Source organism: Pinus tabuliformis, chromosome 8 (assembly GCF_031772625.1).
Source record: "Pinus tabuliformis cultivar Carrire ecotype Pingquan chromosome 8, CPIR1, whole genome shotgun sequence".
Taxonomy (NCBI): domain Eukaryota; kingdom Viridiplantae; phylum Streptophyta; class Pinopsida; order Pinales; family Pinaceae; genus Pinus; species Pinus tabuliformis.
Genome location: NC_142294.1, coordinates 1,842,508,704 through 1,842,528,744, shown reverse-complemented (window position 1 = coordinate 1,842,528,744; position 20,041 = coordinate 1,842,508,704). Strand labels below are relative to the sequence as shown.

Genomic DNA, 20,041 nt, shown 5'->3' with positions numbered 1-20,041 from the left:
CAACAACAGAAGTGCTTTAGCAACAGGGACTTGCCCAAATGAGCTAACCCTAAGGGTTATATATATATATATATATATATATATATATATATAATCTAAAAACACATTTATATCTTCACATATATAATCTAAAAACACATTTATATCTTCATGTTATATATAAAAAGAGTTACAACTTTAAAGTCGTCGAACACAAACACGAACTATGTGACTTAGATTACAGGTAGAGAGGGAAGTGCAATAGAACATGTCATATTTGATATGAGTAACACTTTCAACATGATTGATTTAGGCCTTCTACATTACTGTCCAGCTATAGAAGATTGGCAAATAGGCAGCGACATTTTTGCCTCACAAACAAAATATTCCAACAGTTTGCTCGATAGGCTTAGATGAGATATTTCAAATCTTGTCTACACCTATGGAGAAAGGGTTGAAGCTTTCAGTCAAGTCTGAATCTAAGTTACTTACTGAGTCAATCTAGGCAACTAGTGGGGAGCTTAATAATACCTTACAACCACTAGGCTTGATTTGAGCTATGTCATGAGCTTCATCTCCAAAATCATGACAACGTTGAAAGTAGAACATTGGATTGTAGTGAGGAGGGTGTTGAAATATGTGAAAGGGACACCTGACTTTGGCATTCTGTACAACAAAATCAAAGACCATAGGTTACATGGGCATACAGGTTCAAGTTGTGTAGGTTTTGTGGATGATAGACAAATCCATTTTGGATATGTTTTTAGATTTTGCATGGGTGTAGTCACATGGACCGACATGAAGTGTGCATGTGATGGCCCTCTCACAATTAAAGCTAAATATCAAGGAGCAACGAAAGGTGTGTGTGAGGTAGTTTGGCTTAGCAGGATGCTTTCAGACATGGAGATACAATAAACAAAACCAACATCCTTTTGTGATAATTAAGATGTGCTTAAACTAGCCAAGAATCTAGTTTTCCATAAGCATACCAAGCATGTTGAAACACATTTTACACTGTAAAACAACTTATAGAGGATGGATTTATTGCTTTATTGTCTAAGGATTAAACTGTAGACATCTTAACCAAGTTTTTGGGTCCAGACAAATATGTTAGAGTAATAAATGGTCAATTAGACATTAGACATAGGCATTAATAAAGCCATCTTGACTTTAGTTTATATTGCACTTCAATGTTTTATTTTACTTTAGTATGTATCTTAGTCTATCCTCCATTTATAAAGTAGATTGACTTGACTAGCACGATTTTACTTTTCAATTAACCAATGCAATATAGAGAGCTCTAATCCTAGTTTTCACTGTGTCTGATTTTTGTGTTGTCGTGATAAGTTTGAGATAGAGGACCATTCCATATTCTTTTGTTGCACCTATTATTAGATCCGAGGGAGGTTCCTTTGTCTATTCAAGGAGTCATAGACCCTCTCTAGTTTCTTCTAGTGATCAAAGATGTCTGGGCTTTTGTTAGATCATCTAGCTACACTTAGATCAATCTCCATCCAGATGATTACTTCCCTTTTTACGATGCTTCCATCTCCAAGGGGGACAAAGTGATGGACCAATAGCAGCCTTGCTTCTGGTCCTAGATTGGTGAGGGGTTGCGGGTCACATCCCTACTTCCCAAACATCCCAGCAAAAGTGATGCGGTTCTTTATCTCACACTAGCAGACAGACTAGTCGTTCCAGGCCTCAGTAGCAGGCCGCCTGTTCTAGGCAGCAACATATTGTGCAGTACAACTATTCTTCCAGGTCCCCTTCCATAGAGTCATCTGTATGGAGTTTTCTGCGTTAGGCCTTGTATGTTAGGGTAGCTCACTTTAGTGGACCCTGATATGTTTATATTGTTTGTATTCATGACTTTAACTAGTTTCATTGTACATTTTTCTTTGAGTTCTGCTCCCTCCTATCAGGGTTCAGATGCTGGGTTTTAAGTTTAGATTGGTACTTTGCATTTTGCATCTCGCTATATAATAAGGAGCCTTTTTTTGCTCCCACATTGTTATGGCATTTTTGTACTTGGCAGTCCCTTTGACTTACTTTTTTGGTTATTTGTTAGACATTAATAAAATCATCTTATCTCTGCCAAACTAAGTCTGTCTCTCAGCAATTTTAATTGCTCCTTTACTTACATTCCTTTTCCTATTTGGATAGTTTTTTGTGTTTTCATTTCGATGGTGGATTCAGCAATTTCTAGTCAAAGCCTCATCCAAAACGCTCCATGGTATAACTTTATAATTCTATGCAAAGATGACATTTAGGGCATAGTTTCTAACTAAGCCTGTTGCAGATGATCCAATTTTCATTCAACAGAGAACTCATCAAACGGTCATGATTATCATCTTTATCCCAGTTGCCATGAAATGATTTTCTATTCATGAATGTTATTAATCTAACGTGCTTGAATATCGATATCGATTATGTTGGGTCAGTATGCATTGGGTTTGAGAGTATTTTTGCGTTAAAATCTTATCATTATCAAATATTGACCAGTAACTGTATTCCTGTATCTAACATGTGCAGGTTGGACGCTTGGAAAATGTTGTGGGGTGGTATCACTCACATCCTGGGTATGGTTGCTGGCTTTCTGGTATTGATGTGCATACACAGGTTTCTAATCAGCAGTTTCAGGAACCTTTCTTAGCAGTAGTCATAGACCCCACAAGAACTGTATCTGCTGGAAAAGTTGAGATTGGTGCTTTTCGAACATACCCTGATGGATACAAACCTCCTGATGAGCCTGCCTCCGAGTATCAAACAATCCCTCTGAATAAAATTGAGGATTTTGGTGTTCACTGCAAGCGGGTATGTTGTCTATCTTCTTTGATAGGCCCTTCTGTGAATGTATAGAGATATTGGTTTAGTGTCCAGTTAAGATTAGGTTGGCTTTAAGGTGTACCATCATTATTGGCTATTTATAGATGGCACTAATTACACATTGGTTGATTTCTTGCAGTATTATGCTCTGGATATTACATACTTCAAGTCATCACTTGATTCTCACCTCTTGGACCTCTTATGGAATAAATATTGGGTGAATACTCTTTCATCTTCTCCACTATTAGGGAACCGAGATTATGTTGCAGGGCAAATTTCAGATCTTGGTGAGTGCATAATTATCAATTTTCTTACTAGTAACAATATTACTATTGTACGTAGCATGCTGGGTATAGATTTGAAAGTTTTGTTTTGTTTTTTTTCAATTATTTTGTGGACTTCTTTCTCATTCGTTTGACCTGGATTTGTGGTCATTCATTGGACATTAATAAAATTACTATGTTGTATGCTGGAGTATGGATTTGAAAGTTCTGTTTTTCTTGACATTCTTTTGACCTACTGTCCTGGTCATTTGTGGGATATATTAATAAAATTATCTTATCTAATATTTAATTCTAGAAGTTTAATGGGTGACTATCACGAGGAGTAGGAAATGACAGCAGTTGTTGCTGTACATCTGCTACAACAGTCCAAACTAAGACTAATAGAAAAATTTGAGATCTCAGAGATGTAAGGTTTCTCCAGCAAATTAATCCCCCAAGAATATGCTTGAGTTCACCCCCAAATTCATAAAGATTAAATGTGACCTGAACCATGGGAGCTAAGCTTGAGATATTTTCTATATTTACAGCTGCTCAAATGAAGAATAAGCAGAATTATTTTTCTTTTTAGAGGATCCCTGTTAAGTGCTTTAGAGAGATTTTGGATCAGGAGGATATCTCTGTTGAATTTCCCTCTAGCTCTCCTGTGGAAAAACACATGTTTAATACTCTTGAAGCCATTTATGATGCTTTCCTTAAACCCAAAAATGCTTCAGCTCACTAACAATTAAAGTTGTCCTCTGATGGATAGGATGATTGGAACTGAAAGGATTGTATTAATAGACATTCATATGTTAATGGTAGCATTTGGTGCTGAGTAGACTGTAGAGGAGAAATTAAGACCCTTGAAGAATATGATGTCCAAAACAATGTTGCACGAAGCATGGACGTTTTTTGAAAGCAAAGCGTCAGAAGCCTCATTTTCCAAAATTCCCCAGAAGCAAGCGCACTGGAAGTGTGTGTGTGTGTGTATATATATATATATTGTTGAAGAATGTAACTAGGTTCGGTCTTCATAATTGTATTTGAGTAATAATGAAATGTATTTATCAAAAGAAAGAAAAATAATTTATTATTATTATTATTGTGACTTATTAAAACACGGGTTTCATGCTTGGGTCATCATGTTATTCAAAGTCCCCATTGAGGACTTCTAGGTTTTATTTTGAGTCATTATATTCATTGCCCATTTTATAAGACCCTTCTTGGGCTTTTGAATCATGTAAAAAGAATTATTATTGAGTCAAATAAGTCATTTGTCACCTCCACACCAAGTCGGCCCTTACCTGATGAAGTCGGCCTACATTAAGGCAATTCGACCCACAAAAAAATGGTATATATAGAAGTGAAATTCAATTCATTTGGAGCATCACTCACACAAGTTCGATATTCAAGAGAAAGAAGCAAAAGAATACGAAATTGCAGAAGAAATAGAAGGAGATTTGCTGGAGAAGGAAATCAAATATTCTGGGTTACCTCTCTCTCACAAGTGTGAATTTACTGGGCTACTGCTGGAAGGTTGAAGCGCTGCATCAAGGTCGAGTTCCTGTTGCCGCATCAAGGTCGAGTTTCTGCGACTGCATCAAGGTTGAAGATCTGTTGCTGCATCCAGGTCGAAATTGTTGCTGGAAGGTTATCATCTGCAGAAGAAGGGAAGGGCTAAGTTGGTGATTGGAGGAAATCTGTGTCTAGGTTTAGGAGTCTTGGATCATCTCGTGAAACTATTGAAGGAAAAGTTGTTGACTGAGTTTTCCCCTAGATAGGGGTTTTGCCTTAGCTGCCTACCTACATCTAGTGTCTTTGATCTTTGCGTTATGGTTTTGGTAATTGCTTGATGAACTAAGATAAAAGGGCACAAGAAAGTTAATAAGAACATAAGAATATCACAAGTAATTATCAACATAAAGAAAATCTTTTTGCCTTTCTGATTTTCTAACATATATAACATCGAGAGTGCCAAATTAATTGCAAAATATATCAAATCATGCATATTTTACACAAATCAAGATAGAAATGGCATCCATAATACATTAATGATTAATTATTCGAGCATCAACCATCTAGAATCTAGGTCCCTCTCCTCTTGTCTAGCCTTTGCCTCTACTTTGTTTCTCTAAGGATATTAGTCAACTTTGCCCAATTTTGATCAAATTGCTTAATCAAAGCCTTATAATATGGTAGAAAAAGCTTAACATGCATGATCAAGGATTTTGACTCGAGTGAAGGGTACATTTTTGCTAAAGCCATGACAAAGGAGTTCAACAGTCAAAACCACCAACGTTGGGGTACATATAGGGCTTGGAGTTCTTGATTAAATGGAAATCACATACCCTCATACATGATATAATCTAATGAAATGCCATAATCCCATTGATCCCGAAATCTTGAAAACTGTTAAGTCTGCTGAATTTTGAATGGGATATGAAAATCTATTTTTTCCATATAAAATTCGATGAGGTTGAAATCCCTCTCAAACCTCTTGAGTCATTTCATGGTAATGTTAATAATTGAATTAAAAGGATGAAACGTGACATTATCCTTTATCTTTCATTTTCATCCTCCTTCAAGAATTTAACATTACCATTAGGGAGCATTTAGGAAGCGTATAGGGAGCATCAAGGGAGTGTTCAGGAAGCATGGCAAGGGAGTGTTAAGGAAGCATGGTTCCCACATAGTGGTTCGAAAATTCCCAAAAAAAGGCCTTGAAAAACCATGTGAGTGGTTTCCAAAACTGTGGGGGAACTATGGTTAGAAACCGTGACAGTTTCAAAAGTTCTAGGAACTGTGAATTTCAGGTGGTTTGGTCACGTTTTCGCACGGGACATGAATCTAGTCCATAATGTTTCCTTCCATTGGGACAATTGAAATGATTTTGTTTTTAGGTTTGGACCGAATCATATTTATCTAGAAAGATAGCCAATCCTTCTTTTAAGCCATCCCAAATGTTGAATGAATAAGCAACGAATCTCTTGTAGTAAACTGGACCAAAGAGATTGACCATATCTCCACTTGAAGCCCCAGAACATAGAGAAAGGGCAAGCATAAAGAGTTGCACAATTATTGCGCATTGTTGTTCTATGTCTTTGTCTTCAAAACTTCCTATTGAACTCCAGTTAGTGTTGGGTGAGGACCAATTCAACAATGCTGATGATAAAATTTGCTGTATTCGTAGAAAATTGTTCCTTGATGAAGTGTTAGAGAGACAAAAGATGCGCCTTTGTAGAATGCTTTGTGTAAAGGCCCACAACATCAAGTGAATAGCCTTGAGCAAAGGGACTTCTAGTGTGATCTCTAACTAGAGTTGAGGAATTCATTAGTTTTTTTTGAGATAGGAGAATATCACAATTGATGTTGAAGGCGTTAAGTGCTAGGCTACAAGATATAACCCTGTTAGGAAGGCTTCTGGATTTTAGAGAGGAGGTAGAAAACACAAATGTTAACCTTCTTATGCGTAATTTGAAGGATGAAGTCAAATTCATCATTTGAGATAAATCGTTGGTCTTTTGTAACAAGAGGAAATATTATGGAGTTTGAAGAAGATATTCCTCTAGGGGACATCAACGAGCTATTGCCCCCTCACTTGTACACCTAGGCTAGTGTCGGAAAAATCTTCAACCCCACAAGGTGTGATTTTGGTGGCAAACTAAGAGAAGGGGCTGTCACCTAATCCCTACTCTCTTCGTTAAAACTCTCTCCTAGTTAAGCTAAGGGGGGTGGTTCCTAAAGAAGATTAATGAAGGAAATGTGATTTTTTAAGAGATTAAAGTTAAAAGGAAATATTTATCAAAGATGACTTGATCTCCAAAATGTGAACAAGCATAAATAAATATATAAATAATTTTCAATGATATATTCAAAGTATAGACCAACGCTTCAAACTAAATGACAAATGCTTGCTCAAAATAAAATTTCAAAACACAATGATAGATAATCCTACCAAAATCAAATTGTTAGACCAATATGAACATAAAAATTTCACTTGCAACTACAAATGAAATAATATGTGTAAAGACTCAAGAGAGTGCTCAAGTAACAAAAAATAATGACATCCAATAATCATGAGCTAAATAGCAAGTACATGAAATGGTTAAATTGCAAGTAAAACAAAGATTGCAAATGTAAAGATCCACACTACTTGCAAAATAGAGAAAATGCTACTTGAAAGAAAGATAATTCTTGGAAATGAGATTCAATAAATAATATTGCTTGTAAAATGTAAATAGAGATTGTACTTGTTAAAAGAATTGTTTAAATAACAAGAGATAATAACATTAAGTAATAATGAGACCATTCATCATGACAAGTAAATGAGACCAATAATATTGCAAGTAAATTTAAAGTGCTCAAAGATGACTAAATTGAAGTGATGTGCAATCTATCTAATGTGGACTGCAATTATCTTGGTTAGTTTTAAATTAAATGCCTACCTAGATGAATCCTTTCTCTCAACAATTTTGAAACTAGTTTCTAGTGCAAGTTGTGGAGAGAAGCTCAGGGAAAGATAGCAAAGGCTATATTAATGATACCTCCCCTGGAAATCAAACCACATGTGGCTATGATGATTGCAAGGTCACTATGTTAACCACAAAAGGGGTTCTATGTTTTGCGAGTTGGGTGAGAAAGGTGGTCCTAGAGTCTTTCAAGCCAACTTATGCTTGGAGGTAAGTTAATAAAGATGCAAATTAGTACTAAGAATGACTAAATGAGATGCTTGTGTGAATATTTGTGTTTCCCAAAAAAATATTGAAACAATGAGAGATAAATTTTCAAGTAAATGGTACCAATATCTTTCAATGGAAAATGAAAAGTGAAACAATTAGCTCAATGTAGTTCCACAAGTTCTCAATATATTGCTTGCAAGTAAAATAAATTTGCTCCAAGTGAAATGGCCAAAAAGAATGCTTCAAGAGATGATCATCAATAACAAAAATGCCACATAAACATGAGTTGACAAAATGTATTGAAACAATGTATTCAAGCAACTTATAGAACCAAGTAGGTGGATAAGTGAAAATAGTCCAAGTTTGCTAAATAAATATGAAGCACTTGCGTGTTCAAAAAAATAAATATTGCATGTGTTGTAAATGGATTGCACAATACAAGTACTTAAGGAAATGGAAATAGCAAACGTAAACCAATGTTAAACTTATACAAAAATATAAAGGGAAATGAGTGCTATGTTACAAAACTAATCATGCATGAGTGAAATTAATAAATGAAATTAGCAGAAGAGAATTTAGAGAAACTAAACTAAAGAGATTAGTCCACCCACAAGCAAAGATCCTCCCTTTAAATGGGGAGAAGGGATACCATGGGAAAAATTCCCAAGCTCTCACCCAAAAAATCAACCTTTTATTAATTTGATTACAAGAGATGAGAACCCTTCAAAGGCCTCAACCGAACTCAAAGAGAGTCTTTACAATAATAGCTTGGACGCTTCAACATTAGACTTTCTCCTTGATAAATTAGATTGATGCAAATCAAGCACAAAAGAAAAGCCTTCAAATCTGAAATTTAAAGGACTGTTTTGGAAATCACAAATCAACCATTTGAAAAATCACAATGAATGCAAAGGAAGAGAGGCTAGGCCTCCTCCAACTCTTGGCCTTGAAGAAGAAAACTTGCAGCATTCACACTAGCCCACGACCTCCTTAAAATGTGTCCAAAATGAGCTCTCGAACTTGCCAAAATGCCTCCACTATGATGCCAAATGTTTTGCAAGAAATATGTTAGTAGTTTTCAAGAGCTCCTCCATCAAAATTGCCACCAAAATGGATTTATAATTCTATTTAAAGAGACTACAAAACAGATTTAAAAAATGAGTGGAGAGAGCAAGAAAGAAGGGAAACAATAATTTACAACTAGTGGACAAGAATTAGATCAAGCTATGCAGGTAGAACTCCATACTTGTCTAGTTGAAGTCATGCTCTAAATAGCTCATAAAATCATTGAAAACACAAAATTTTTGTTCAAGTTCAAGAAAAATATTGAATCTAATTTTATGTGATTTTAATAGACTAAAGGAAAGGAAACTCCCCTTTTGCATTTCTTTTGATGAGATCCTTGAGGCAAAATCGACTGGGTCCTTCGATCCTTGAGCTTGAGAGTGAGTTAATCTATTGAAGACTTCTCCCGCACCCAAGCATTCCTTCACAAGTCTTCAAAAGAGTTTTCTACACACTTGGAAATACGTATTAGTATTAATAAAGGTATTAGAGAAGTACAATGGATGAGAGAACTAGAGATTCCTCTTAAAATCACTTAGTGCTTTTCACTCCTAGAATATTTCTGTAAATAAAAAATAAACACAAGCTTGCATATGTTAATCCAAAATGAGTGGCAAGATGATAGCTAACATAATCCAAATTGCATATAAAAATGAAGAACAAATCAAAACATCACCTCAAAGAGAGAAGGATAGCACCATCAATGTAATATCTCAATCTTTTTTATTAATTGAAAACAAGTACACAATCCAATAGAGTCTCCTTAAGCCCAGTAGCTCATTACAAAAATACAAAGTGAGAGCCCAAAGTTCATTTAAATAGAGAATTGAGCGCAAATTCCAAGAGAAAACCATGTGACATGTGGACTTGGAGATGATCCCAAGGCAATCAAACTCATGAGAGGAGGAGCCAAGTGTAACCTCATGCAATTCAAACTCCTCTTGCTGCCCAAATGAAATCCTCCCATGCAAAAGTCGAAATGCCAAGTGTGAAGGACGTAGGTGGAGTGGGAGCCAACCATTGAATTTCCTCAAGCGATACAAGAAGTGATACCTCTCCATGATAATCCCACTGAGCCAGGCATACTAGCAATAAAGAAATGCATTGAAGCTACCATGATGGAATGCATTGAGCTTGATCTCCAGTGTGGTTGCCATGTGTGAGAGTTAAGTGAAGTTGTAGTGGAGACAAGACTTCACTAATTTCTCAATATATTCTCCAACATGCATTAATCTTGCATGAATTTTGATTTTCCAAGTCATCAAATCGATCTCCGCAAGTGTAGCAAAAATTTCGATTTTCCCATGTGCTTAATCTCTTGATGATGTCACGTGCCAAATCACCCTTTGTCCCTTCTTTTGTCTTTTGACTTGAGATCATTTTCAAGTCATTTCCATGTCATTTTGTCACATGGAGTTCTCTTATTTTCTCCATTTAATTTATTTCTGGCTCAATTTATCGACACATTTTCCATAAAACTTAGGAAAAATGGGTTTTGAGGGTCCATAACTTATTTTTCACCTCTCAAAGTTTTTTTTAGTAGAAGGTTGAGGGTAAGAGGTGTAATTTTGAGCACACATACACAACTTATTTAAACATCACTTATTACATTTCATAATCAGAATTTATTAAATTTTTTGTCTTGCGAGAAATCTTAAAAATTAAAAAATTGACCTCTAAACCTAATCAAATTCCGCAAAAGTTTACGAGTGATCTAATATGGTAAATATACAATGACTCTAGAGACTAGGACTTCACCCAAGGCATTGCCATCAAGCCGCACTTTGACTTTGGGGTTATTGCTTGGAGGAAAATACTCAATTAATTATTTAGTGCTAAAAAGTACCTAATAATTATCATGTAAAAAAAACCTCCCAGAGTAAACTCACTTGATGACAATGTCCCAAGTTACCTAGGCCTGTTACATGACTCAATTCATCACACTAACATCACTGTGGGCTTGCGAAATCTAAGTACAATATAGAAGAATATGAGAAGAAGAAGATAGAGTTAAAAAACTCTGAGTAAACTCACTTGATGACAATGTCCCATGTTACGTAGGTCTATTACATGACTCAATTCATCAAACTAACATCACTTTACAACATCACTGTAGGGCTTGCGAAATTTGAGTAAAATATAGAAGAATATGAGAAGAAGAAGATAGAGTTAAAAAACTCTGATGGTACATGAAGCCTCTGACATATCGTCGGGCATGGAGTCTTCAAGTGATCTTCAATGGTCAACATGACTATTCATAGATATTGAAATTTTATTGTGGGAAGATTCCCTTAGAAATATGCTAGTCTTTGCTAGGAACAATGGTTCTAAGATTTTAATTAGCGAGCTTGATGAAAATTGAGGGGTGTAATGTAAGCGAATGCCTCCCTTGACCATGAAGGCACTCCCTACGAATTCCCTTTTCTATTCACCGACAAGCAGGAAGAATTTGAACTTTGGCAGGAATATAATCTAGAATTCATATGCAAATGTTAAACAATAGTGGAAATAACAATACATATTTTGAATTCATTATTTAGATATTATGAACATAAAGCATGCCGCAGATAGGCAAAATTATGATTATGAACACTTACCTCTAAGTGAATGCAAGTCCACCAAATGGGTTGTTGAGGAGAAATTTAGCTCCCAATCCAAGCCAAACTATGATGGGAATACTATGAGGGAAAGGGAGGCTTCCACGTGGTTCTAATCTCACTCAACCCAACCAATTGCTGGCACTGTGAAGATAATTTGTCTTAGCACTCTCTTCCACTGCCCTACACAAGAAGGAAGATCTTCCCTTTCTCTACTCCATAGGTCATTGGGGAGCTTCCCTTCATATTGTTATAAGAGGACTCTTCAACTAGAGTTGGATGGGATTGATCTAATTCAATTACTAATGGCATAGCCATCATCTCACTCAACCCAACCAATTGCTCGCACTGTGAAGATAATTTCTCTTACCCCTCTCCTCCACTGCCCTACACAAGAAGGAAAATCTTCCCTCTCTACTCCATAGGGCATTGGGGAGCTTGCCTTCATATTGTTATAAGAGGACTCTTCAACTAGAGTTGGATGGGATTGATCTAATTCAATTATTAATGGCATAGCCATCCTTTGTACACTATACATTATTATCTATGCATTTTCTCAAAGATTTCTTTTTAGCGTTATCAAAAAATGAAAATGAAAACTTTGATGTGTTAGACAATGAGATAGTTAATTATCTATTGCTATACAACCTATAGATAGTTAATTACTTATACAAGTATACAACCTACAAATTACTAATAAGTAATCGAATAAAAAATATAAATAGAATGTTTGGTTTTTAGGGTTTCAAACAGGTGGCAAATATCCTTAAAAAATAGAAAATAAACCAAAAACTCTAATGTTATTTCCCTGGGATTTAGTGTGTGAGGGCTAGTTGGGACAAGATTCGTTTCAGTAGCATGGGATTTGTTTTTGGGTTTGAAGGATTTGTTTATGTGGTGGATCCTTCGTGGATCTGGGTGGATCCATATCTGTATCTGTATTCAAAATGCAGATTCGTGTATCCAGTATCCAGACCTCGTGGATCCGGTAACTCAGCCTCTTAGAAATAACTTGCAGGAGAAACACTTGGCCAAAGTAGTCAATGTGCAGTGATAATTGGGTTGCGGGTCTTTAGTGGTATTTGGTGGTCTTTAGTGGTGTTTGAACATTCATGCAATGATTTTCCTCAAAATCATTCCATCCCCTTTGATATTGTAAGCAACAACTCCCCCAATGTCCACATGTTGTTACCCACCACAAATGCGCAGGGTTCTCTTGCCATTTACAAGCCATAGCATCCATGGTTTTACACAAGTTCCTTCGTGAACAAGGAGAGGAAAATGTTGATGGTGTTGAAGAAAGTGTAACTAGGTTCGGTCTTCATGACATTGTAATTATGATTTTTGTAAACAAGAAAATGAATTTATTATTATTCCTTGCTGCATGGGTTTCATGAGCAAGAGGTTTATTTATTAGTAGCTCCCATTGAGAGCCTTAGGATGTCAAAGAGTCAATGTCATGCTCTTCTTGAGCCTATGTGTAATGTATACAAGTCTATAGAAAGGTCTAGAAGCCCTCCAAAGACAAGCACAATCCTCTTGAAAAAGGCAACAAGCTAAACGATGTATAACACAGTCATGTCGGCCTGCAAATGAATATAAATGTCAAGTCGGCTCACAAAAGAAGACACAACACTTCACACTGTCATGTTGGCTCAAATACAGAGACATAACACCTATAAATATGCGACTAGAGTCACAGAGAGACAAAACTTCGCATAAGCCTCTGCAACTTCGGGTATCTCTGAAGTCTCGCTAATAATTGCAGTGATATCTCAGACAAGTAATGGAGCAAGAAAAACTCAGATTCTCTTTGTAATTTTTGGATGGTACAGTAAGGACAGAATCTCGGATTACTTTGTGACTTCGGATGGTACAATGAGTTGCAGTCTTAGTGATAATTACAGTGAAGTCCTCGCATATATCTCTGCAGTCTCGGCCTAGTTACAGGGTCACAGTGATACAGTCTCGGCATAGTTATGACAAATCTCAGTGCAAGGAAAACATGGTTACAGTCTCGGTTAAGATCACAGTAATAGTCTCGACATTCATGTTAGAGGAAGGATCTCGGTGAAGCATATATCATAGACACAGTCATGTCCTCGACATCACTGTAATCATGATATCAGTCATGATCCTAATGAAGATGAAGACTTCGGTACAACTGTCATACATATATACCTCTAAATGGAGATCTCATTGGTGTGATAAAGTTCTTGGTGAAGGTGAAGCATTGGTGCAACAAGATCTCAATGAAGGAACAATCATGATGCAACAGTGATGAAGATCTCGATGATGGAGAAATCATGGTGCAGCAGGAATGAATATTCTAGTGGCGCAGCAGTGACAAAGAAGAGGATTGGTGTCTTGGTCTTGGAGTGGCATAATAGGTCAAGGGTCGTGGTCTTGGTATTTGTCAATTGGAATCTCTATAAGAAGAATTTTGTGCGGGTTTTCCTCTCCAAGAGGGAGAGGTTTTGGCCCTGGTAGAAAGCCAACATTGTGTGTTCTTGTCTCTTTGTTTTGGTAGCTATTTGATGAACTAAGAAGACACACTCTAATAATAATAAGTGAAGATTGTGCTAAGAAGTAAAGTTGAATACCTCACAAATAGTTATCATGCAAGAAGAATCTCATTAACTCTAATTGCCCTAGATTCTTCAACAGATGGGAGATTGGATAAGTGATCCATGGACCACGACAATGATGAATAATTCTCTTCCCCAGGAATTTGCACAATACATGCTTGCCTTGCATGGGGAGTACACCCTTCTAAGAAACATGGAGAAATGTCAAAAATGACAACTCAAGTCAAATATTGATAGGAAGTATATGCAAAGAATCATGGGCAAGAAAGGTTGTACCTTCAAATGACAAGTGTCAAGTCAAAAATCACCCTTGCACAACCTTTAATATTCCTCTCTTGTGGTATCATTTTCCCCTTGTTGCATCTCAGGCAACCTTTTTGGTGGATATTATTAATACATTTTGTCTTAATTCATTCACCATAGAAACATAATAGCCATGGCGCAATCTTTGTTGACCATTCGGATTCATATGCATTCACTAGAGTTTTGGACTTGAGCTTCACATTAGGAATATGTACAATACATTTCACATTTTTTTTAAATGCCTTGTATTTACAAACAACAAAATGAACTATGGAATGGTATATACTATACACAATGGACATCATAACCTCTTTTGTAATGCTACTAGTATTGAATTAAATTCAACATAAGCTATGGGATTTAGAATTTGGGCATATTTGAAGGAGAATGTCCTTAGCTAGGTATTGATGGCATGCCTCATCTCACTAGATATAGCAAAAACTAGGCAATGAGCAAACCTCATGTTCCAAAACAGACTTACACATGTTCTCTTTGTAGGGATTGCACCTATAACTCTATTTACTCACAATTTTTTTAATCGCATACAACATAGGTGTTAAGTTTAGGTATGTTCTATGCTTAGAGCAATTTATTTCAATTTTTAGAGCTAGCTCAATATCTTCACCATGCTGCACCTATCATCACTATGCTGCATCTCATCATGCTTCATTAATCATGACTGTACCCATCACTGTACTGCATTATGTGCCATTGCTACACCATGTTTCCATATTGACCTATGTGCTGGCCACACCTTGCTTGCTTGTTGCCCCTTTCTTGCTTGTTGTCCCTAGCATGCTTGTTGTCCTTAGCATGCTTGCTGTTGCATGCTAGCTGTCCCTTGCATGCTAGCTATACCAATACATGCTTGTTACACTAAGTATCATGCTGTTGTTCCAATATTAGTTTGTTGTCCCTTGCATGCTTGCTGTAACATTGCATGCTTGGTGTACTTGCTGCTAAGTACCATACAACTGTCCCAATGTTAGTTAGTTGTCCCTTGCATGCTGCTCTCCTTCGGAGACAGATGCTCTGGCTGTTTCGGCAGTTCTTGACAGTTCCATCAGTTCCGGCAAGTTACCTACAGTTCCGGTAGTTCCGGCTGTTCTCGGTAGTTTCGAATTCTGCCCTTTGCATCAACTTTCCTGGTTGTTCCGGCATTTCCCGGTAGTTCCTGCTTCTGCCCTCTACGTCAGCTTTCCGGCTGTTCCAGCATTTCCTGACAGTTCTGGCTGTTCCCGGTAGTTTCGGCTTCTGCCCTCTACGTCAGCTTTCCCGACAATTCCAGTTGTTCCCGACAGTTCCGGCTTTTGCCCTCTGTGTCAGCTTTCCCAGTAGTTCTGGCAGTTCTCGACAATTCTAGTTGTTCCTGGCAGTTGCGGCAATTCCCGGCAATTCCGGTTGTTCCCGACAGTTCCGGCTTTTTCCCTCTGCATCAACGTTCCTGGCTATTCCGACAGTTCTCGACAGTTCCCGGTAGTTCCGACTTCTGCCCTCTGCATCAGCTTTTTCTGCAGTTCCGGCAGTTCCCGGCAGTTCCGGCTTCTCCCCTCTGCGTCAGCTTTTTCGGCAGTCTCGGTAGTTCCTAGCAATTCCGGTTGTTCCCGGCAGTTTCAGCTTTTGCCCTCTGCGTCAGCTTTCCTGGCAGTTCTAGCAGTTCCTGGTAATTCCGATTGTTCCCAGTAGTTCTGGCGTCTGCCCTGTAGATTAGGGCAGCGTTATCCCTTAGGATCTCTCCTCCTACTAAAACCCAAAGACAAGTAGAGAGGAAGAGATCCCAAGTGTGTTGAAATGACTTGAAGGCCGCCTCTATTTATACTAAAACGTTGAACACAAGTGGGGTTTATTTGGTTGCTGGCCGACCTTGACGAATTGTCCCATAACACAAATAAATTCATATCTCCATGAATACTTATCGGAATCAGATGATCTTTAGATCAATCCTATGAGAGGGATCCAAGAAAAATATCAGCTTCCATTAATAAGATGACCCACATGGAGTTTGGCCCTAGCTGCCAATTTTAACACTCCCTCTCAACTAGGGAGAACTCCATCCGCTGATCCATATGTCTGATTGTACTATCTCTGTCATTAGTGCCCTGCACTGCTGAACCATGAAGAAGAAGAATTGATCGAGAATGGCTCATACCATTCTCTACTGACCCGAAGTCAGTTTCATCTGAAGAGAGTGTGTCACATCACTCTTACTGGCCCGAAGTCAGTTTTATTGATCCCAGATCAATATCACAAGAGAGTGTCTCAAACCACTCATATTGATCCCAGATCAGTTTCATTGATTCCAGATCAATGGAGGTCATCCTAGGACAGAGAGTACGGTAGATACATCGATGCGTCCATCGATAGTACTACTATGGTCCCTAACCCTATTTCCCTGCTCATTGGTCAGATGAGAGGTACTTCCCATGAGTCCCAGACTGCATGGGTAGGATGCCTCGACAGGAGAACTAATCATCCTATCCACAGGAGAACGAATCATCCTGCCCCACAGTTGCCACGGGAAAACTAATCATCGCGGCCCACAGGAGAACTAATCATCCTGTTTCACAGTTTCCATGGGAGAACTAATCATCCGGGCCCACAGAAGAACTAATCATCTTGTTCCACAGTTGCCACGGGAGAACTAATCATCCTGGCCCACAGGAGAACTAATCATCTTGTTCCACAGTCGCCACAGGAGAACTAATCATCCTAGCTCACAGGAGAACTAATCATCATGTTCCACAGTCGCCACGGGGTATCACAGGGGAAGGTTGAACCTGTCATCTTGTACATAGCGCACCACCAGGGAGGGTGAGTCGCCCTGTGGTCGTATGTTGCTCTAGTAAGTACCCCAAGCCCCCCAGAGCTCCCAGAGCTCAATGCATGCAACATGCAGGACCCTTATAAGAAGGTATCTCATTGAAAGTTGTTCGGGAAAGTCACAGATTTGACCTTTCCTTGGGGCTTTGACAAAATGTCTACGACCTGTACATCAGTCTCAATGCAATGGAGCCTCCTCGCTCATCGACTTACCATATCCCTGATAAGGCAGTATCTGATGTCTATTTACTAGAGCAATCATCGAATACAGGATTGTTGAACAATCGAATCCCCCCTGGTTGTCACAGAGGATCACGGTGGTATTCATCATATGTACAAACAACTCACTAAATAGCTTCTACAACTAGGCAACTTCATACGAGATCATACTCGTAGCTATGTATTCGGTCTCGACAGTGCTTATAGCAACCGACTGCTGCTCCGTGCTCATCCATGATATCGAAGCAGAACCCAAAGAGAACCAACACTGAGAAGTGCTCTAGTGATCCTCCACACTACCTGCCTAGTCAGCATTCGAATAATCATGCAGCTTCATATTTCCGGCAGTGTATCTCAATCCATGAGAGATTGTGCCCCAAAGATATCTTAGAAGATTCTTGGCACCAATCCAATGAGGCTCAACCAAATATGAGCTCACCATGCTAACTGCAAAACATATGTCCGGACGGAAGTTCACCAAGAACATCAACGCGAATGAGTTTATGAAACTCAGAGGCATTTCCCAAATCTGGTCCGACATCACTACCATATAACTTTTGAAAGTTAAGATCCTCAAGGTAGTCACAGGCTTGCAGTTTATCATTCCACATCCAGAATCCAACTCCCTCTTACTTCTGCAAATGAGAGGGTCTGCACCTGTCAGAAATAGGTCGTCCTCAAAAGGTGCCGGTATGAGAGGTCTATCATCCACAACCTTCGGGTAATGGTTTGGATGCCGGTATGAGAGGTCTATCATCCACAACCTTCGAGTAATGGTTTGGATCGGTTTCACTCCTAGTGAATCTCAGCTTCACCAGACAATTATCAATCCTCTCATACTACGCCCGGGGAGTTTTGCTTCAAGCCATAGAAGGCTTTATTCCACCTGCATACGTGAGATTCCCGATCATGAATCTCAAACCCCTCGGGTTGTTCCAAACCTGTGGACCTGCTACATGAGGGGAATGGTCCCCTCGTAAGATTTTCCTTTGGTACATCTCAGACATGTACTTTCATGTTCTTTTTGAATTCAAGCATCCCTATCACCATTTGACTCACATTTGGTAGGGCCCCATAGGTAAACCTCCGGTGTTATAGATGTGATATGTCAATTGACATGATCCCCCATGGACCATCCTGCAACTTAATATAAATTGCCAACCCTGAACCCATGAGAAAAAGCATCTTTGAAAATTCTATTTTTTAACACGTACCTTTCCATCGATGAGTGCCACCCTGTAACCTTTGACTTCCATTGCCGAAATGGACACTAGGTTCTTCTTGCGATCAGGTACATAAAAGAGATTCTGTAAATGAATTGAGTTACTCTCATTCAATTGAGGGGTAACATTCTCTACACCCTTTCCGGGATAGGTGGCATCGGCTCCAAGTATAATCCCACTATTGTTTCCATCTCTACCAAATTAGAGAGTGCACCCTTCTATCCGATGAAGTGCCTTGAAGCACTACAATCAATAAGCCAGATTCCCAAAGAATCTGGCGGAGAGGGCCAATACAAGATAACGCTTCTTTATCTTATCAAAAACAACATTTGATTCTTCGTACCTGGGGTTCCTTGCTTTCTTTGAAGAGTCGGCCATTTCCTTGATGACCTGCATTACTTGTCATTCCTTTGATCATTGAAGATGTCCTTGGAATGATTGTTATCTTCATCGAGTGTCTCTGTCATTCAGACACTCCTTTGCATAATGGCTGAACTTATTGCAACCAAGGCATTTGCCTTTCCTTCCACTTTTAGGTCTGGACTTCCCAATGAAGTGATCTTTAGGTAGGCCATCAGAAACTTCCGCTGCGCCATTCTGATAATATTCTCTGCTTCGACTTCACCCTCGATGAATTTGAAGAGGGATGAGGAATCCACTGATCCTTTTGTCGTTTCCCAACTGTCTTCAGTGATTTCTCTTTCACTCTTGCTTGGGCATTGTCTTCACCTCAACTTTGATACCATGTTAATTTTAGGTATGTTCTATGCTTAGAGCAATTTATTTCAATTTTCAGAGCTAGCTCAATATCTTTTCCAGATTAGTAATCACATCAGCATTAAAGTAAACTGCAGATAGAACATAAACATAAATCGCAAAAGACAAGCCAAGACTGTTGACACCTAATCCGAAACGGATGGGTGAACTGGACAGTCATCAGGAAGATGAACTGATCCGTTGTATTTATGCATATAAGTATGAGTTAGCTAATGAATAATACATATCAGTTTTCTCTCCCGCTCATTCTGGAGTTACCCTGGCCTGACATGGTATCAGAGCTCAGGTCCCAGTCCCTAAAATAGTTGTAACTCCTGTCCTGAGAGCTGCTCAGTCCTGAGCGCTACTCTGACATTGATTCCCTGGCTCTGCCTCTGCCTGGCCTGCCAGAGACTGCGCATTGTTTTTTATAAACGTTTGTCTGACACTGTCCACGCTGCTCCTCTCTGCGCATGAATCCATGAATGTATCGGTTATGTTTTTGAGAGCTCCCTTGCGCGTTTCAGATGAGAACGATTGACCTTCTCACAGATTCGATTTGATGGTTCTCTCATTCTTTTTTCCCTCGCTGTCTCCAAACCTCTGATTGTGCCCAAACACCGATTGATATACCCAAAACGCAATTCAATTTTGTTTAGCTGGCCTGGAATGGTCTGTTACTGTTTTGAGTGGGCTTGAGTTTGTTCGTGGCTGCATTGA

At 38.6% G+C, this 20,041-nt stretch overlaps 1 protein-coding gene across 1 annotated transcript in view; it reads left to right on the top strand.

The window, feature by feature from the left end:
• Positions 1-20,041, top strand: part of LOC149243628 (COP9 signalosome complex subunit 5-like) — a 63,091-nt gene that overhangs the window by 24,115 nt on the left and 18,935 nt on the right. Inside the window, exons 2-3 of the mRNA XM_089374588.1 lie at positions 2,515-2,796; positions 2,948-3,095. Of these exons, the coding sequence (XP_089230714.1) occupies positions 2,515-2,796; positions 2,948-3,095 (430 nt within the window). The remainder of the gene's footprint in view (positions 1-2,514; positions 2,797-2,947; positions 3,096-20,041) is intronic.